The sequence below is a fragment of the Galeopterus variegatus genome, unplaced genomic scaffold (genome assembly GCF_000696425.1).
Source record: "Galeopterus variegatus unplaced genomic scaffold, G_variegatus-3.0.2 Scaffold1092, whole genome shotgun sequence".
Lineage (NCBI taxonomy): Eukaryota > Metazoa > Chordata > Mammalia > Dermoptera > Cynocephalidae > Galeopterus > Galeopterus variegatus.
The window spans coordinates 171425-190843 of NW_007727203.1; the positions used below are offsets into that span (position 1 = coordinate 171425).

Genomic DNA, 19419 nt, shown 5'->3' on the forward strand with positions numbered 1-19419 from the left:
CTTCAGTAAATTTAACATTGAAACCATACTTTTCTCTGTCTGTTCTGTCAATTGACTCAATAATGTCATTTATCAGATTTTTCCCATCCAGTATAGGACAGTTAGGTACTGTTAGTTGCCACGTCTTTTTATACTCCTTTAATCTAGATCTTTTCCACAGCCTTTCTTTGTTTTATATGACACTGACATTTTTGAAAACTACAAATGCCCTTTTTTATATGGAATATTTCTAATCTGGGGTTTCTCTATCGTTCCCTCATGACTGGACTTAGGTTATGCATTCTTGGTGGGAATACAGTGCTATACTGGTGATGTTGTGTTCTTCTCCAGGTATCATGGATATCCATCTGCCTTTCTTCAATGATATTAATTTTGATCATCTGTTCAAGGTGTCCAAATTCCTCAGTTTAAAATTACTTATTTTTCTATTACAATATGTGGGAGACACCTTAGAACCATGGAAATATCTTGGTTGCTCATTGAAACTATCCCTAGATTTAGGATCCTTTGATGATTCTTGCCTGAGCTGACCCCTAACATGATAGTTACAGAATGATGCTTGCTGACTCCAGCACTCCTATATTTACTAGTTGGCACTTGACATTTTACTCATGAATTCATTTTCCTTCTAATGACTTGTAATTCGTTACTGTACATACTTAATTTAGCACTCAAATTGACTCAGATTTAGCCAGTGGGAGTTCCTTCAAGCTGGCTCCTGTGTCCTTGTGACAAGCCTCCATCACATTTGGGGGCACCTCCTTCCTTACTTTCTAGCATTACAAAATGTCTCAGGCTTCATCTTGAACCTATCCTGCTCCAGTCCAGGAATAAGTCATTTTCCCAAGGAACTCTGGTTCCTTTTAGTGGGGAATGGTATTAGAGACTAAGATTTGGGCATTATGCATGCTCACCGTTACTATGGTACTGTTGCTTCCTGTCCTTTTCAACAAATAGAGCTAAGAAATACATGTGTGTGTAAATAAATTTATACACATATCCATATACACATATGCATATAGTCGTACATATATACATGGCCACATATACATGCACATAACACATACATATGCATTCTTTAAAAAATCCCAAGTCCATACTGGTACCTTCAATTGCAATCTATTTGCATAGGTTTCTCTTCTTTCTTACCCCATTAGATAATTGTGCATCCTTATTTCTTTAGTAAGAACCCTGGCTCCCAAGAATATCAATTCACTTTCTTAATCCTACAATAAATCTACAATTGTTTCAGAATTGCCTTGCCCACTCTACTGAAAAACAAATCTGCTAAAGAGAGTTCAGTATTTGTTTGCAATTCTCCTCCCTCCTCCTTATATCCCATTTTGCTCCCAAAGAGTGTATAGAATCAAATATATACTGTGTTTGTAAATTAGCTGAATTAGTTCTTTCTCTCTTCAGTGTGGTTATGGTATCTATGTGAAATACAACTGGATTTATTTGTTTCAGTTTGCTTTCATTTTGAAGTTTCTTCCCCCTGCCAACCTTAATGATTTAAATTTTTTTGCGTATGTAGAACAGTGATATGGTACCAAAAGTAAAAACTGCCTATAAAAAGCGACACTCAGAGAACTGTCACTCCTTTACATATTCTTTCTGCCCCATTCTTTGCATCCCTTGTAGGTAACCATCTTCATCATTTTCTGGTTTACTACTTGTTTCTTTTTGAAAAGATAAGCATATAATAGATATGCTTTCGTATTTCCCTTACTGTCTTATACAAAAGAAAGCATACTAAATATACTTTTTGCACCTACCATTGTCTCTGGAAATCATTCCATATCAGTTCATATAGATCTTACTCATTTTTTTCCTCACAGCTGTATAGTTAGTACCATTATATGTATGTATCATAGTGTATTTCAACTAATCTCCTATTCTTGGACATTTAGATAGTTTCCAATATTATGCAGTTACAAATAGCACTGCTCCAAGTAACTCTATGTATATGTATTTTCATACTATCGGAGATGTATCTTCCAAATAAATTCCTAGAAATGGGAATGCTTGGTGGAACAGTAAAGCATACACGTAGTTTCCTTAATATTGCCAAATTCCCCTCCATTCGGGTTGAAAAGTACTACATTTTGATTCAAACTTACTTGGTAATATATTGATGGCTTGGAAATCCTGGTCCATCTCTTTTGAATTTCATGTGTTAGTTAGATGTAATTTTATGATTCTGAAACTCTCTACCAGCTCTGAATGTTTTTAAAATTCGTTTTATATTTTGCAAATCTTTGGAGAAAGATATTACAAAGAAAATTAAGTTACTTTAGGTACTTACTGAGTGGTGTTGTGTCAGGAGGTGGAAAATTCTCAGTAAAGTTGACGTTACATAAATCCGTGCTACAGCAGCAGAAACGGTATGTTCCATTCTGAATTGAGGGAGGGGTGGTAGTTACTACACATTCTTCATAATGACACTCTTGGGGATCTCCAATGTGAGACCAACATCCTATAAATCAATATTCATATAAACAAATTAGGAGACAATATGATAAAAAAAAGAAAAAGAAAGGAAAACAACAAAGAAATAATTGCAATAAATGTGAGAGAGTGAGTATACAAGCTATAAAACAGTTTTGCAAATCAACAGGAAACACACATTTTAAGAAACAAAAAATGGCAAAGTACACAAATAGACATTTCCTAAGAAAAAAGGCCTCCAACAAAATGTTTAACTGCATAATTAAAGAATTATTAAAGCAACCATAAGGTTTTGGTTTTGTCTGTACTAACTAAATTGTTATAGGATTAAAAAAATAATGCACAATCATAACAAGGATTCAGTAACACAGACATTCCCATACAATGCTGGAGGGAATGTAAAAGGATAATATTTTTAGAAAGCCACATGGAAATTTTTATGCAAAGCCTTTAAAATATTAATATATTTTACCCTCTACTAATTCTACATCAAGAAATTAATTTCAAGGAAACAATCAGATACAAAGATTTATGTTCAAAGTTTTCACTGAAGCATTATGTATTACAGTTAAAACCTAAAAACAACATAATGTTCAATAATACAGTAATGTGTAAGAAAACTTTGATACATGTATGCAATGAAATACTGTGCAGAGGATAAAAATGCTTTCGAAGTATATTTAAAAATATGGAAAAATACTCATGATATAATTAAAATGGGAAAAACTGGATATGAAATTGTTTATACAGTATTCTCATTTTGAAAAAAAAGCACATACACATTAAACATAGAGGTATATAGAAAACATACCTGAAAAAAAATTTTTTTTAAAATTTAAAACACACACATACACACAATAAAATAAAATAAAATAAAAAAAGAAAGAAAACACACCTGAAGGGGCTAAACTAATTTAGTAAAAATATTTTTTGAGTACGTAATTATAGACTTATTTTTCTTTATTTTCCTGTATTTTCCAAACTTCACACAGTGAGCATGTATTATGCATTAATATTATAGTAAGAAAGAAGCTTTAAAAGAAACTAAAAATAAATTACCTTTTACAAATTTGGGGCTTGTGGGTAAATAAATATACAGGAATATATATAACTTCAAATTTACTTTTTTTCTGGAGAGGGTTTTAATCTTCCTCCAGGTCCTTTTTAGATAAACTTCAATTTTCTGAATCACAAAGTCACTTCAAGTATGAAAAATATTACTTGCCTTGTTTTACGAGATTTATGTCTCCTTTTGATTTCTCCCAAAGACCATAGCAGGTGCTACCTTTTGAGCATAATATTGTCCCATTTTCGTGAGAGATTCGACTCTCACCTATCCCAAGGTCTTGTTGATAGGGATCTTTAAACGCACATAGCCGTTCTTGACTTTGGGAAGCTAAAGGAGAAAATAAAGGAATGACAAATTAATTATACATTTTCAATAACTTCTTTCTGCTCATTAATTTATTTGTAACCTCAAAACATGAAGCAAATTTTATTTTTTTATTTTTTTATTTTTATTTTTCCTTTTTGTCTTTTTTTCGTGTCCGGCAACGGATCGCAACCCTCAGTGTCGCGTCCACACCGGACCGGGACCGGCAACGGGATCGCAACCCTCGGTGCTGCTCCCACACCTCACTCAGCCAGTGAGCGGGAACCGGTCTGTACGTGGGATCCGAACCCTCGGCGGGAGCGCCACTGTGCTCCCAAGCGGCGCACTGTAGCAGTGCGCCACCGGGCCGGCCCGAAGCAAATTTTAAAACTCATTTTCCAAAAGCAATCCCCTCTTACTGAAGTTATTCTTACCACTCTTTCTCCTATTAAATAATTTTGGTGTCCAAATAAAGAAATACCATCAAAGAAAATGTCCATGCTCTAAATTATCAAACCTTCAAAACAAGTAAGTCTAGAGAGCTGAATAATTTTGGAAAATTCTACAGTACTCACTTTTATCATATTTTGCAGTCAGTTACAGAAAGTTACATTATTAGGTGTGGTAAACTAAGGTGGGGAGAGTGACTACAAATGGCACATGATTTAATTTGGGGGTCATGCATATGTTCTAATATTAGATTGTGGTAATGAATGCATAACTGTAAATTTTCAAAACAAAATCATTGAATTGTTAATTTAAGATGAGTGAGTTTCATGACATAAATTATACCTTAATAAATCTGTTTTTTAAAACTAACACTAGAGTTGGCTAGGCTTCCCGTCAAGATGGTGGAATAGATGGTCCTCAGCATCACTCTCTCCCACAAATCAACCAATTTACAACTATTAAAAAGCAACGACAGCCAAGTTGGCACTCCTAGAGCTCAGGGGAAGAGGAGGCAAGACCTATGAAATGCTTGAAGGTGGGAGAAGCCAGGATGAAAGAAAAAACCATTCCAACTGTTTTGTGCCATGGCCGCTTTAAGGCTGGAGCTGCTGATTGCACAGAGCAGGAGCTGGCAAAAAGCCACAGCTGTGCCTTTCAGATGAAGTTGCTTGGAGGCAGCAGGGGAGAAGAGGGCCTTGGTGGCCCCCAGGCCAGCAGTACTACCAGCAGGGTTCCCATGGACCCACATAAGACTAAGGAAACACAAAAACTGAAAAAAAGTAGCCACTCAGAGGCTGGTGCACCAGATTTCACCAGATCGAAGTACGTATAAAGTCAACCATTAAAACCTAAGCTACACAAAAAGCCTTCCCTAGGGAATCAGCAGCAAAGCAGCAATTCAGCTCAACCACAGAGCTCAAGTACTGGTCCCCACAGGAAGTTTCCCCCATTTTAGGAGTAAGCAAAGGACAACAAATTAGTTCCAGTGCAGAGTTTAAGTGGTGGAAACAGCAAATAATCCAACAAAGAACTGGAAGAAAAAACAAAGTACCCACAACCAGAGACAAAGTTTGATAACTAAAGTCTCATTTCACCAAAGAACACCTATAACACCTAGAAGGACCAGAAGTACCCTGGGCTACCAAGCCAGGAAGGGGAGAGGGCTGGGGTCCTCAGCCATGCCCACTGACACCTGCAACCAGTCCTGAGGATGGGAGCCGAGGGCCTTGGCCACACCCCCTGACAAGTGCAACCATTCCAGTGACGACCACTGAGCTGCTGCAGGAAATGCCCCAGGCTCTCCTGAGCAGGGTAGTGGGGGGCCAAGTGCCTCAACCACACCCCCCGACCACACTCAACCAGCCCAGTGATGACCAGCAAGCCTCAACAAGAAGGTCCCCAGGTTCCTGAGGTGGGGTGGGATAGGGGGACCAAGAGCTATTACCACACCCCCTTGAAGAGCCAACAACTGTGTGCTCAAGACAATTTGGATACACAGACCTGCCATATTATTACAATGAAAAGTACCTTCAAACTATTGGGCTAGGTAGGGAATAGGGTATTCACAAGTAGGTAATACAGAGGTATAGACCTCAACCATCTTACATAGTCTATTTGGAGAGCTCAAATAACAGACAATAAATAGTGAAAAATAAATGTGACTTGATTTATACCATTTAAAACTACTTCCGGAAGTCTTCTAGAGGATATTTACTAATACCAACTAAGTGGCCAGAAATATAGTACAACCTATTCATAAAAACTAATTCTAGGACATTAGCCTAATTATAATTCTACCACATTTTTATCACATGTAGTCCCATATTCTAATTCCTTTAATGACAATCTTAATTATATTTATTAAATTACCTTCCACATTTAACAATGGTATTTCCTTGGGTTATACCCTAATTTGCAAATTTTAACAGATTAATTATTATAAAGATTAAAACTGAATATATTGCTACATAAAAAAGGACATATAACACAAAAGATTCATACTTAAAAGATTCAAACTACAAACAAAAAACTTATAATGTAAATCTGAAAAGGCGTCTATCCATAAGGCATAATTCTTTCTCCCTGTCCCATCCCATTTCTTGGCAGGTTAAATGCTTCTGACCTACTACCAGACATCGAAGTTACATAACCTACTCTGTTTCCCTTTTTGTCTTGATTGTTAGCACAGTCAGAACAAGTTTATCAACTCAATATTTTCAGTTTTCCACAACTAAGATATTCTAATTTTACTCCTGTTATCCATTTTGGCTAGAATTTTGCACTGAATATTAAGTTAATGAATAAGGATCTACCTTTACTTGAAAGTAGGTAGATCATTAATAAATGCCTTGTTTAATTTAAAAAGAAAACAAAGGTATATCCTTGTGAAAGAATAGATGCAAACAAAAATTTATGCTTTTCCTTGATTTCTTTCATAGTTGTAAAGTAGCCAAGGGTCTCAACACAAGTGTAATTTTTTTAGTGCCATTATTATATAACTTGATAAAGCTATAAAGTTATAAAGCAAAGTCAGGAGCTTTATACTTACCTACTTATTTATATCAAATTAAAGAGGATATAATTTTGGGTTCCCTTCAATTCAACTGAAATAAGCTCCTGAAATCTAGCTGGCTCATATTCAACACTTCCAAGATAATGATGCCAACCATATTTCTGAGACAATGGCTATAAATACAAAGGAAGTCAAAGTCATGAACCATTTATCCCAAACGTAAAAACCTCTATAGATGGCGTCGTAAGTTGAGAATCAGACCACCATGAATTCAAGTCTCTAGCTTATGTTCAACCGATGCTGCCCTCATCACCTGTTCAAACGTACAACTGCTTTATTTCTAAAGTCAGAAGAGATGGCGCTTTCCCTCACCTACACCTCTAACCAGAATCAATATGAACAGCTATCATAAAACATCAAAGATTTGTCTACCACTTTCACTCAAAGATTGGCAAGGCACAGTAAAAAAAAAAAAAGAAAAAAATTTTTTAAATCTAGCCAATGATTATCTTAGAATGTAAAAAGTTAATACTAAGCTGAGAGTACAACATTGCTTTTTGAAATGTGTGACTTGGTAGGTTAAAGCATGGTGCTAATAACACGAAGGTTAAGGGTTCAGATCCCCATAATGGCCAGCTGCTAAAAAAAAAAAGCATAACTTGGTAATTTAAAATCCTCTAGCTTAGGTTTATAAAACAAAAAAGTGTATCCTTCTCAAAACAAAACAAACAAACAAAAAAAAAACCCAACTAGCCACTTTACATTACAGCAAACATTTGTTGACACACAAAAATGTTATATATTTAACTCAAATGGAAATTACAATTGATATCTTGGTGATCTTCCAAAAAATTCTATGAGATGGGCATTACCATTTCAATGTTACAAAGAGGGGTACTAAGTCATAGAGAGGAATAAGAAAGTTACCTCAAATTACCCAGCTGTTAAGTACCAGGGTAGAGATTCAAACCTATGTTTGACTGATCCCAGAATGCCTGTCTTTTCATCTTGGAATAATTTTGCAGGCAGTTAAGCATTTGATCAACTTTTTAGAAAAATTTAGATATTTACTTCTTTTTCTTTTCAATTTCTAATTGTTTTCAAGTTTTTTTTTTTTTTTTTTTTTTTTATTATAAACTATTTACAATAGCATAAAAACAAAGGCATAAACAGTGATTATCTCTACAGTGAACAGGACCAAATGTTCTTTATGTTCTTTTTGTTTCTCTGCCATTGATTCTTTTTCTGTAATAAGGAACATGAATTACTTCTATAATAAGAATTTTTAAACACATTTAATAAATAAAAAATTAAATGGACCTAAAAATTTTAAAGGGAAGTTTTTCTTAAATTTTAATTATCATATTCTACTTGTTAGCAATGTTTTGATGGACATTTTAGGGGGCATATTGTTTAAAAAAATATTTTCAAGTATCAAATTACATTTCTAGCAAAGTATATGCAGTGGATTGAATTGTGTCCACCCAAAGTTTAATGTATTGGAAGCTTGGTCTTTTCTGTTACAGTGTTAAGAGGGTGGGAAATCTTATTGTGATAGTTGAAAAGGAGGAGCTTTAGAGAGGTGATTGGATTGTGAAGATTGTACCCTCATGAATAGATTGATGCATTCTTGTAATAATGGGAGTGGTTCCGGTGGCTTTAAAAAGAGAGTGAATGAGAAAGTTAGTCTCTCTTTGCTCCGCCGTCCACCATATGACACCCTGCATTGCTGTAGAGTTACCTCACCAGATGTGTTCCCTGGACTTTGGACTTCCCAGCCTCTGGAACTGCAAGCAATAAATATTGTTTCTTTACAAATTACCCAGTTCCAGGTATTTTGTTATAAGCAACAGAAATGGACTACTACAGAATATAAGGATAAAAAAGGTAAAATGTCCAAAGAAACACAAAAGTTTGTAAAATGATTCCACCAGTGCATTATAATACTAACTGGAAAAATTATCTTCAATTATTTTGTAGTTTTGATAAAACTGTAATTACAAATTCATTTTTCAGTAAACCGCTTCTGATCAAATCATTTAAGGTCACATTTAAGGAATGAAATGAGTCTTTAAATAAATTTGGCCCTAAATGGGCCTAAAAGAACAGTTCCCAACCTGCTAGGCCTCAGCCACGTGGGTACCCCAGAGTTGTTGCAAAGGGTCTGCAGGTGCATCTGCTCATCAAGCACCATCTATAAACTGACTAAATATGTCCACAGATATAGCCACTACTGTTTTAAAAATACAAGTAGATGCCATTGTAGTAATAAATGCCACTTTAAAGTATTGGTAAATTCAGCATTACATGTTTCTTTTTTCTCTCAAAAATTTTTTTGACTATGTAATGCATGGTTTAAAAAGCAGAAATATAAAGATTATATAGTGAAAACCTTCACTCATACCCTTGTTACCATTTGCCTATTCCAATGTTCCCCTCCTTCCACCTCAGGAAACCACTATTCTCAATTACTCAGGCACCCTTCCAAAGTTTCTTTATCATTACATATTTTCTAACTAAACAGATTCTGAAAGGTGGATCCTAAAAATTTTTCTGATATTAAAAAGGAACTATTATTATTTATTCCTTTGAAGAATGCCCCAAATTACAGTGAATAAATAACTGGGAGCTTGCAAGTAGTTATTCTGGCACTGTTAAAGAAAAAGAATATAAGCAGCCTAGTATATAATAAGTACATGGGCTTCAGAGTTGGATGAACTTAAGGATTTGAATGCCAATTTCCCCACTTGTTTCTGTTTCTTAATTTGTACAAGGAAAAATAAAACTTCCAAATTTAAAGGATTATTGGGAGGATAAATGTGGTAATATTTATGTTACACAATCAGCATAACAAAAAGGAATAATTATTAATCTTATTCTTCATTAACTCTTTTTAAAAATGGCTTTCAAAAAGAATATACAGTATGATATCATTTATGTAAAGTTAAGTAACCCAAAATAATACTCTAGGTTGTTGGATGCATACATTATGTGCTAAAAATATATGATCAAGAAGGATTCACAACAGCTTCAGAGGAGGGTTTATTTCTTGGGAGGATAAAAGGTAATGAAATTAGAGAATGGAGCTTCAGTTAATGTAACACACACACATTATTTTTTAACCAAATCTAGAGCAAATATTATTAAAGGTAATGCTTGTTAAATCTTGGTCTTCAGTATCTGTCTCTGTGTGTGTTTGAAATTCATCACAATAAGGCTGGGTTTTCAGCAATGACAGTTTAAATATTCTAGATATGATTTATAGATCTAGAGCATCAAAAAGAACTTAACTGTTAATAGATCAATCTCTTCATTTTAAAAATGAAGAAACTGAAGTAAGTAAAAAAAATGCAAAAAAAAAAAAAAGAGTAGAATACTTTGAAGGAGTTTTGAATATACAATTGCTAAAACTACAAAAATCACAAGACTTGTCTATAGTTCAGCATTTAAAAAAAGTATGAAGGAATTTATCCCAGGTATGAAAGGCTGGTTCAACATTAGAAAGTCAACTAATATAATATAAGAATCAATTAATGATCACATCACATCAACAAGTTAAAGAAGAAAAAAATGACGTGATCACATCATTAGATACAGAAAAGGCAACTGACAAAAATCAACACCCATTCATGATGAAAAGCTCCCAGCAAAATAGGAATAGAGGTAAACTTCCTCAACCTGATTTTGATAGTGGGGGAGGTTAGGCAGGAGGTATGAGTATACGGAAAATCTCAGTACCTTCCACTCAATTTTGCTGCAAACCTAAAACTGCTCTAAAAAATAGTCTAGCTGAGATATATGAAAGGGCTCTGAAAAGTGCTATACGCATGGAAACAATCATACTGTCCTTTGTGATGAGATATGAAACAAGTGATTAGCAATACTACTTTAATTTTAAAACAAAAATTATACAGAACACACCATGATAATAATATAGCAAACAGTAGGATTCCCCCCAAACAAGAAACTTTACACTTCTTAAAGAGATTTACTATAATTAATTTTTACTCAGGAAAGCCTCTCACCCAAAACAGGACTAACCTCTTTGATATGATCCATAACTATCAAGAAAGGCCTCCAAACACTGTATTAGCACTATCCAATATCATTTTCTGCGATGATGAAAATGTCCTATAATCTGCATTGTCCAATATATAAGTCAGTAGCTGTAAATGTATTTGAGTACTAAACACTCGAAATATGGCTAGTGTGACTGAGGAACTAAATTTTTAATTTTGTTTAATTTTTATTATCTTAAATGTAAATTTAAACAGTCACTGCAACGGACTGAATTTGATACCCCCCTCCAAATGCATATGTTGAATCTCTACCTCCCAATATGATGGTATTTGAAGATGGGGCCTTTGGGAGGTAATTAGGTTTAGAAGATGTCATGAAGATAGGGCCGTTGTGATGGGATTAGTGCTCTTATAAGAAGAGACACCAGAGAGCTTGCTTCCTCTTTCTCTCCATCTGCAAGCCAGGAATAGAGCCCTCACCAGGGATCTGAAACAGCTAGCACCTTTATCTTAAACTTTCTTGGAATTTCCAGCTTCCAGAACTGTAAGAAAAAATTCTTGTCATTTTAAGCCACCCACTTTATTGTATTTTGTTATGGCATCCTGAGCTGACTAATACAGTTACACATGTCTAGTAACATCAGACAGTGCAACTCTTATAGTTTATACAAATATAGCAGGCACTACATGTAAACAAAAATAGTCTGAAACTATCATCATTTTTTGGTATCATGCATTAAAGCACAACTGTAAACTATTCTGATAAGCCCTGCTCCTCCAAAAAGACTTCCTTTTATAGCTTCAGGGCAAGTACAGTTATCCCACAGTATACATCAGTGATTGGTTCCAGAACTTGCTAAAGATATCATAGTCCGTGAATGCTCAAGTCCCTTATATAAAACGGCATATTTACATATAACCTACACACATACTCCCATATACTTTAAATCATCTCTAGATTATTTATAATACATAATACAATGTAAATGCTATGTAAATAGTTGTTAGGCTGTATTGTTTTTTTTAATTTGCATTATTTTTTGTTGTTGTATTGTTATTTTTTTCCCCCAATACTTTCGATCCATGGTTGGTTGAATCCATAGAAGCAGAACCCATGGACACAGAGGGCCAAGTATACTATTAAAGAGTGCTCAGTAACTTAACAAACTACTAGGTTACAAAAGGTCATTTGACTGTAATCAAGAATCATGTACCAGGCCTCCTGTGTTTGTCCCAAATTTATTTCCTGCAAACAGCTTTTTCTTACATAAATGGAAATTTAAAACATTCATATTCCAGTAGAATCTGGATATTAAAATTCTACTTAATCAGAAGTAAATAAGAAAATAAAATGAGTAGTGGTCCCAGTTTTACTCTAACATTCTACTCATCTTCTTGATAGCATCCCTTACGAACACTTACAATTAGAAGTAATTGACAGAATTAAAAATGGTAGGCAGGATTTCTGGAAATGAAGGGTCAAAAACCAGACCACTGTATAAGCTGAGCTGCAAATTGCAGAATTTGACCAAGTTGCGTCCTTATTTGAAACCTTTTGGTGATTTCCCAATACCTTCAGGAAAATTTCCAAAATCCTTAGGACAATATACAAGAACTTTATGATCTAGCAACTGCAAATCCCTTCAGCTTCATCCAGACAGCTACCATAGAATACCATTCTCTTTTTCACTTCAGAGCCTTCATGCATTCTGTTCCCTTTACCTGGAATGCCTCATCTACTTAATTCCTGTCCATCTTCCACATTTCTTCTTCAAAAAATCCTTCCCTAATCATCCCACACCAATGAGGCAGGATCCCCTATCATATGCTCCCAAGGCATTCTATACTTGGTTACACACTCTGCATACTTCTTATTACTTGTAATGTGCCAGCCTTATTTATCAAATTATAAGCTCTTAAGAGAGCAACAGTTGAGTTCTTGTTTACCATTGTGTCTTCAGTACATGGCATTATATGTGGCATTCAATAAATGTTTATTGAATAAGTAAATGATTGATGTGTTTCCTTCCCCTAATCTTTATCATTGACAAGAACTACTACAAGATACAATTTTTAAAAAAATAAAAAAGGTAGAGCACACCAGCAGTGACACTACATGTCCGTGTAAAAACTAAAACAATAGCAGCTTTATTTACAATAGTCTAAAACTGTAAACTACCCAATTGTCCAAAGAATGGTGAATGGATCAACAAAATATGATATATCCATATAAGTAAATACTACTGTGCAGTAAAAGAAATAGATTACTGATACATGCAACAATAATGGATGAGTCTCAAGATCATTGTGCTGAGTGAAAGATGTCACACACGAGTGCATATGATATGATTCCGTTCATATGAAATCCTAGAAAATAAATGGTAATCTAAAGCAGATCAGTGGTTGCCTGGTGCTAGGGGCAGGGGGGAAAACAGACTACAAAGGGGCACAAGGAATCTTTGGGAGATGACAAAAATGTATTGTATGCTGATTGTGGTGGGGTGTTTCATGAGTACACACAATTACAAAAATTCATCTAATTGTACAATTTAAACACATGTACTTTATACCTCAATTAAGTCCATTTTTAAAAAGGCAGGACACAGTGTAAAGCTGAACAGGAAAACATAGTTCAGGAGAATTTAAATATTTTTCATTCAGGTTATAAAGAGGTGTTTTATCTTGTGCCCTATCTATAATCCTCTTAAAAGCAGGTTCTATGGATGAATATAACTTTTCCCTTAGGTTTTGTTAGCAGGAATTTTTTAAAGATCTTCACTGTCATTCTATATTTAAACAATCCAAGAGTCACATAACATCCATTTTTCAGTAGTTGTAATATATTTATCTGTACTGCAGAAGTCTAAATGCTTTATCTTTACCCTGGAACAAAGTTCAGGGACTAATTCTGGGTATGCTTGTGTATTTGGCTTCTGTTTACCTAAGTGTCAAAATGAACTATCTAAAATAAACAACACAGGAACCTTGTAGCAATGGGGCAAATAACTGAGTAACTGAAGCAAGAGTCTCCCTTTCTGAGAACAAATTTCTCAGGACAAACCCAACTGGGATTTCAGAGTATCACTGCAATTATATTATGAAATATATGAAGGAGAGAGTATCTTAATCTAACAGAAATATCACTATAAAATTTGGTGTAAACTCAAATTTCTATATTCAACTACAATAGATCAAGTAAGGGAGTCCCTTATTTTTCCAACATTATGGTGTTTCCTTTTGTAAAGCAAATAATTCTTTCAAAAATTAAATAATTATCCCTTAATATATATATTTCTATATCCAGACTAAAAGAGATTCAGTTGTCGTTCTGCTGAGCATTCCTATAGCATCAAAGAGAGAGCATAATGAGAAAAAGATTAAAATCTTCATGAGATGCCTCTTTAAGATGTTCCTGAATTTGATGCTATGTTGAGGGTCCTTGAGACTCACAGAACTCAGCCTATAGTCATACTCAAGGCTAAAATTTATTATAGCAAGATAATACAAACCAAAATCAGCAAAGGAAAAAGCCACAAGAATCAAAGTCTGCAAGAAACCAGGTACAAGCTTCCAAGAGTCTTCTCTCCATGCAATCACACAGGATGAACCTTAATTCCTCCAGCACTGAATTGTGACAATACCTGAAATGTTGTCTAACCAACGAAGCTCATTAGAGACTCAGTGTCCAAAGTTTTTATTGGGAGTTGGTTACATAGGCATCCTCAGCCCAGTATCGAAGTTCCACACTCCCAGAAGAAAAGGAGGTGTTCAACATAAACCTATTCTTTGTACAGTTTAGGCATAGTAAACCACTTTTATCAGTTAGAAAATGGTGGGAACATGCCCAAAACCCAGATTCCCAGATTCCAGCCAAGATCCAACTTTGCAAGCAGGACTTTGCTGCACAGATGCCAAAAGAGAAAGGCAATCAAAAATTGATTAAAACACACATCCCAATTCTAAGCTGATAAAATGTGTCTGGTTTTCCAAAATAGCAACAAGATATATCATTCTCCCCTAATTCAGAGCAACAGCTAAACCACAGAAAAGCAGATAAGGCAGGCCCAAGCCTCTAAGAGGCTTACATATCCTGGAGCCTGCATAACAATCAATCATTAACAAATCAAATATTTATTAAGTGCCTGTTCTGTGGCAGGCAGTGTACTAAATCTACACTAATCTGGGAATAAGACAGTGCCCCTACCCTTAATGTGCTTATATTCTAGTGATGTAAATAGACAGTCATAAACTCATAAACAAATAAAAAAGAATTTCATAAAAAGGCTTTGGATGACTTTGTTTTTCCATTTGTTTGCAAAGGGTAGCTGTTCTTATTAAGTACTCTTGAAAAAGGAGTGAATTTAGAATATCCTGGAAATATTCTTTACCTACATAATTTGCTATAACCTTCCTGGAGAAGAACATAAAATAAAAGTTTTAAATGTGTATGCTCTTAAGATCACAAATTCCCTTTCAAATTTTTATACTAAGGTATAAAGAACAAATACGCAAATATGGGTGAGTGTACTTTCTAGAGCATTGCTTATAATAGTAAAAACTGGCAATCAGCTCTCTACTGATAAACATTTAAGTTATCAAAATCATAGTACATCCAAAAACAAAATGCTAGGCAGCCATGAAAAATTGTTTAGATTTGATATTTTGACATAGGGAGAAAAACTATAATACATTTCAAAATGGAGAAGTCCATACTAAACACCAGCATAATATAACTACGATTTTGTAAATTTATGTGTGTGTGTATGCACAAAAAAAGTCTAGAAAGATATATTCTAAAATGTGGTGGGATTATAAGTAGTATTGTTAATATACTCTTTATAATATTAAACTAATATTATATAAAAAATGAAGGCCCAAAAGGCTCATCATTATGATTTATAGACTATCAATTCAAAAAAAGCATATTTAATGATATAGAATTCTCTCAACAATACAGTAATTTTCAACTTTAAAATTCTTTGTATAAAATTATGTTTGTGTAGATAGAGTTCTGGTCAAGATCGTGGAATAGGCAGTCCCCAATGTCACTCTCTCCCACAAATCAACCAATTTACAACTATAAAAATGTAACAACAGCCAAGCTGGGGTCACTGGAGCTCAGGGGAAGAGGAGGAGAGACCTATGGAGTTCATGAAGGTGGGAGAAACCATGATGAGAGAAAGTAAAAACTGCTCAGAGCATTTTGGGCCACAGTCGCTTTAAGGCTGGAGCTGCTGAGTTCACGAAGCAGGAGCTGGCAGAAGCTGCAGCTGTGCCCTTTGGATGGAGTTGCTTGGAGGTGGCAGGGGAGAATAGGGCCTTGGTGGCCCCCAGGACAGCAAGACCACTAATAGGGTTCCTGTGGATCCATGCAGGAGTAAGGATCCAGAACAGCTGAAAAACAGGAGCCATTCAGAGGCCAGTGAGTAATTGCAAGGGACCAGTGTGCAGCCCATCCCATGGGAAGTGCTTGGAGCATGGACAGTGGAGGAGAAGGGCCCACAAGGAGAACACTGGGACACAGCAAGGACAGCCAATCTGCCCCCCAATCAGCACAGGACCATTCAGAGGAGACTGGTTGGGAATGCAGAATTGCATGGGGTGCAGTTTGATGAAAAAACTCAGGCCCAGATCAGAGTTTCTACACAACCCAGATGCACCGGGTCTCTGGAGAGCCGGAAGTACCTCTAAGGTCAACCATTAAACCCTGAGGTGCACAAAAAACCTTCCCTAGGGAAACAGCAGCAAAGCAGCAATTTAGCTGAACCACACAGCTCAAGTACTGGTTCCCACAGGAAGTTCCCCTGTTTTAGAAGTAAGCAAAGGACAAAAAATTAGTTCCAGCCCAGGTGCACCACCAGCACCTCGGGGCCCACTGGGGGCCTGGGGCATGGAGCCAGGGACTGAACCCCCTCACAACCAGGCATACCACCAGCACCAAGGAGCATGCCAAAAACATCACCTACATGTGGGTGGCCCACCACAGTAACCATGGCTGCAGCAAAAGTGGCTAGATGTCACAACCACCATGCAGATGGCCAACCAGCCACTGGAGTGCATTGACAAAAGGAGAGTCACCAGCAGAGATAAAGAAAAGAAGAGGATGTCTCTCTCCACAAAGCCCATTCCAGAGTGACAGGAGAAGCATCTGCTCTATGATAATATTGAGGGACCTGAACACACCTCTCAGCATTGGACAGATCATCTAGGCAACAAATCAACAGAGTAACCATTACTCTTTCAGAGGGAGAGAAGAAATCTAGGGCCATCAGTGGTGGGAGTGGGGAGGGACAGGGGGATAGGGAGAGATTGGATAAGGGGCATAAGGAATAAGTACAATTTGTAACAATATACATACTAGTAATATTGATTTGATCAACATATGTCAGCATTGAATCCCAAAAATATGTATAATCAATTATGATTCAATAAAATTAAAATAAAATTATTTGTATATCTTGCAGAATACCTATAAAAAAATTTCTGGATATTACCTTAAAGCATATGGTGATGCAACATAGCCGGAGTGTCACATATTTACTACTCTTTAAAAAATGTCTAATTCTGGGCCGGCCCGGTGGCGCACTGCTACAGTGCGTCGCTTGGGAGCACGGTGGCACTCCCGCCGAGGGTTCGGATCCCACATACAGACTGGTTCCCGCTCACTGGCTGAGCGAGGTGTGGGTGCAGCCCCGAGGGTTGTGATCCCGTTGCCGGTCCCGGTCCGGTACGGGTGCGACACTGAGGGTTGCGATCCGTTGCCGGACACGAAAAAAGACAAAAAGGAAAAAAAAAAATGTCTAATTCACTAAGAAAGTTATTTTTGTTTTTTAAAGATTAAGAAGCATTTGGTTAGGGCCGGCCCGGTGGCGCACTGCTACAGTGCGCCGCTTGGGAGCGCGGTGGCGCTCCCGCCGAGGGTTCGGATTCCACGTACAGACCAGCTGCTCACTGGCTGAGCGAGGTGCGGGCGCAACACCAAGGGTTGCGATCCCGTTGCTGGTCCCAGTCCGGTATGGGCACGACACTGAGGGTTGGGATCCGTTGCTGGTCACAAAAAAAGACAAAAAGGGAAAAAAAAAAAAAAAGAAGCATTTGGTTAGAGAATGGTGTTATAACGTAAGGTCAAGGGTTCAGAAACCCTTATCGGTCAGATGCCAAGAAAAAGAAGATTAAAAAGCATAAGATATACTTCTAAATATAGAGTTAGTTCTAGGGGAAAAAAAGGGTAAATAAAACAGTGGATTGTTTGAGCCAAAGTTACATGATCACATTTCTGGTGCTCTAAAAAACACTGGCAACCTCCTTAAACATTTCTACCCAAAAGAGTTTTGCATACAGGACACACTAACTAAAGTCTGAAAAAATCTTGATATAACTATATATACAAACACAAACACTATCCCAGGCAAGCATGTGGAACAATTGGAACTCTCATACATTGCTGGTGGAAATGCAAGAGAACAGCCACTTTAAAAAAAAAATGCCTTTCGAAAAAAGCATCAGATATACATCTAAATGAAGAGTTAATTCTACAGTAGTTAACTTATAGTAATTAATAAATTAATTTCATAAATCTGAAATACTAAAGACAAAACTAGAGAGACAGAAAACATGTCAATAGTTGTTTGGCGTGAAGGGTGGGAACAGGAGCAACAGCAAACAAGCAAGAGGGAAAATTGTGGGGATGAAGAAAATGTTCTTATTGATTGTGGTGGTGTTTACACAACTGTGTACATTTGCCAAAACTTAATGAGCTGAACACTTAAAAGGGTGAATTTTATTGTATGTAAATTAAACTTTAATAATGCTGTCCAATAAAATAAGAAAACACAACCCAGCCACACCCAACTTTCCACTATTCCCCCAAACGAGTCCCACTAACAACATCTTTGAAGTCCTAAATAAAATATACATGCTATATGGTCAAATGTCATTGTAATAATATGTATACCCACAATATGCACATTGATATACAAAATATATGTATATTCGTGCTCCCAGATATCTAATCTTAAAAGTAAGCCCTAGGCTTTTTCTTATCCAGTTGTTCATTCACTTATATATTCCTACCAAAATACTTATTTGTATGGACAACTATATTTTTCATAACATGGTCCATTCCAAAAAATCTAGAACAAATTAAATTAGGGGGGAGTAGGTGCTCACTCCTTCAATAAAACAGGGTATAATGGAGAAAGCACTGAACAGGGAATCAAAAGAACTTCTCTTCAAAGTGACATAATGGAACATAGAGATTTTTTGTTAAAATGCAAAAGATCCAACTTTTATATTGCCAATCTATCAAGATTTCTTTTTCAGTTTATTTTCTCATCACACTAAATATAGAAAAGACTTTTCCTTCCAGAGATTTGGTAAATGTTCACTTCTATCTTACTCTATTTTCTCATTGCCTGCCTTTTTATTTTTTACTGTTAATCATTATACTCCATCTGTCACTTATTTGTATGTATCATGTGGAATAAGACTATAAATTAATTTTTATCCAAAAGCAAACTAATCTTTCTATCCCTGTGTATTAAATAAATGTACCTTCCTCACTGAAAAAAAAAAAAAAAAAAAAAAAAAAAAAACTCCCCCCCCCCCCAAAAAAAAAC

General features: G+C 35.9%; 1 protein-coding gene across 1 annotated transcript in view; it reads right to left on the reverse strand.

Annotated features, from left to right (window-relative positions):
* The window catches only part of BMPR2 (bone morphogenetic protein receptor, type II (serine/threonine kinase)), a 222440-nt gene that overhangs the window by 116372 nt on the left and 86649 nt on the right, over positions 1–19419 (reverse strand). The window contains exons 3-4 of the mRNA XM_008574716.1: positions 3674–3844; positions 2306–2476 (exon numbers count right to left, since the gene is read on the reverse strand). Coding sequence (XP_008572938.1) covers positions 2306–2476; positions 3674–3844 — 342 coding nt within the window. The remainder of the gene's footprint in view (positions 1–2305; positions 2477–3673; positions 3845–19419) is intronic.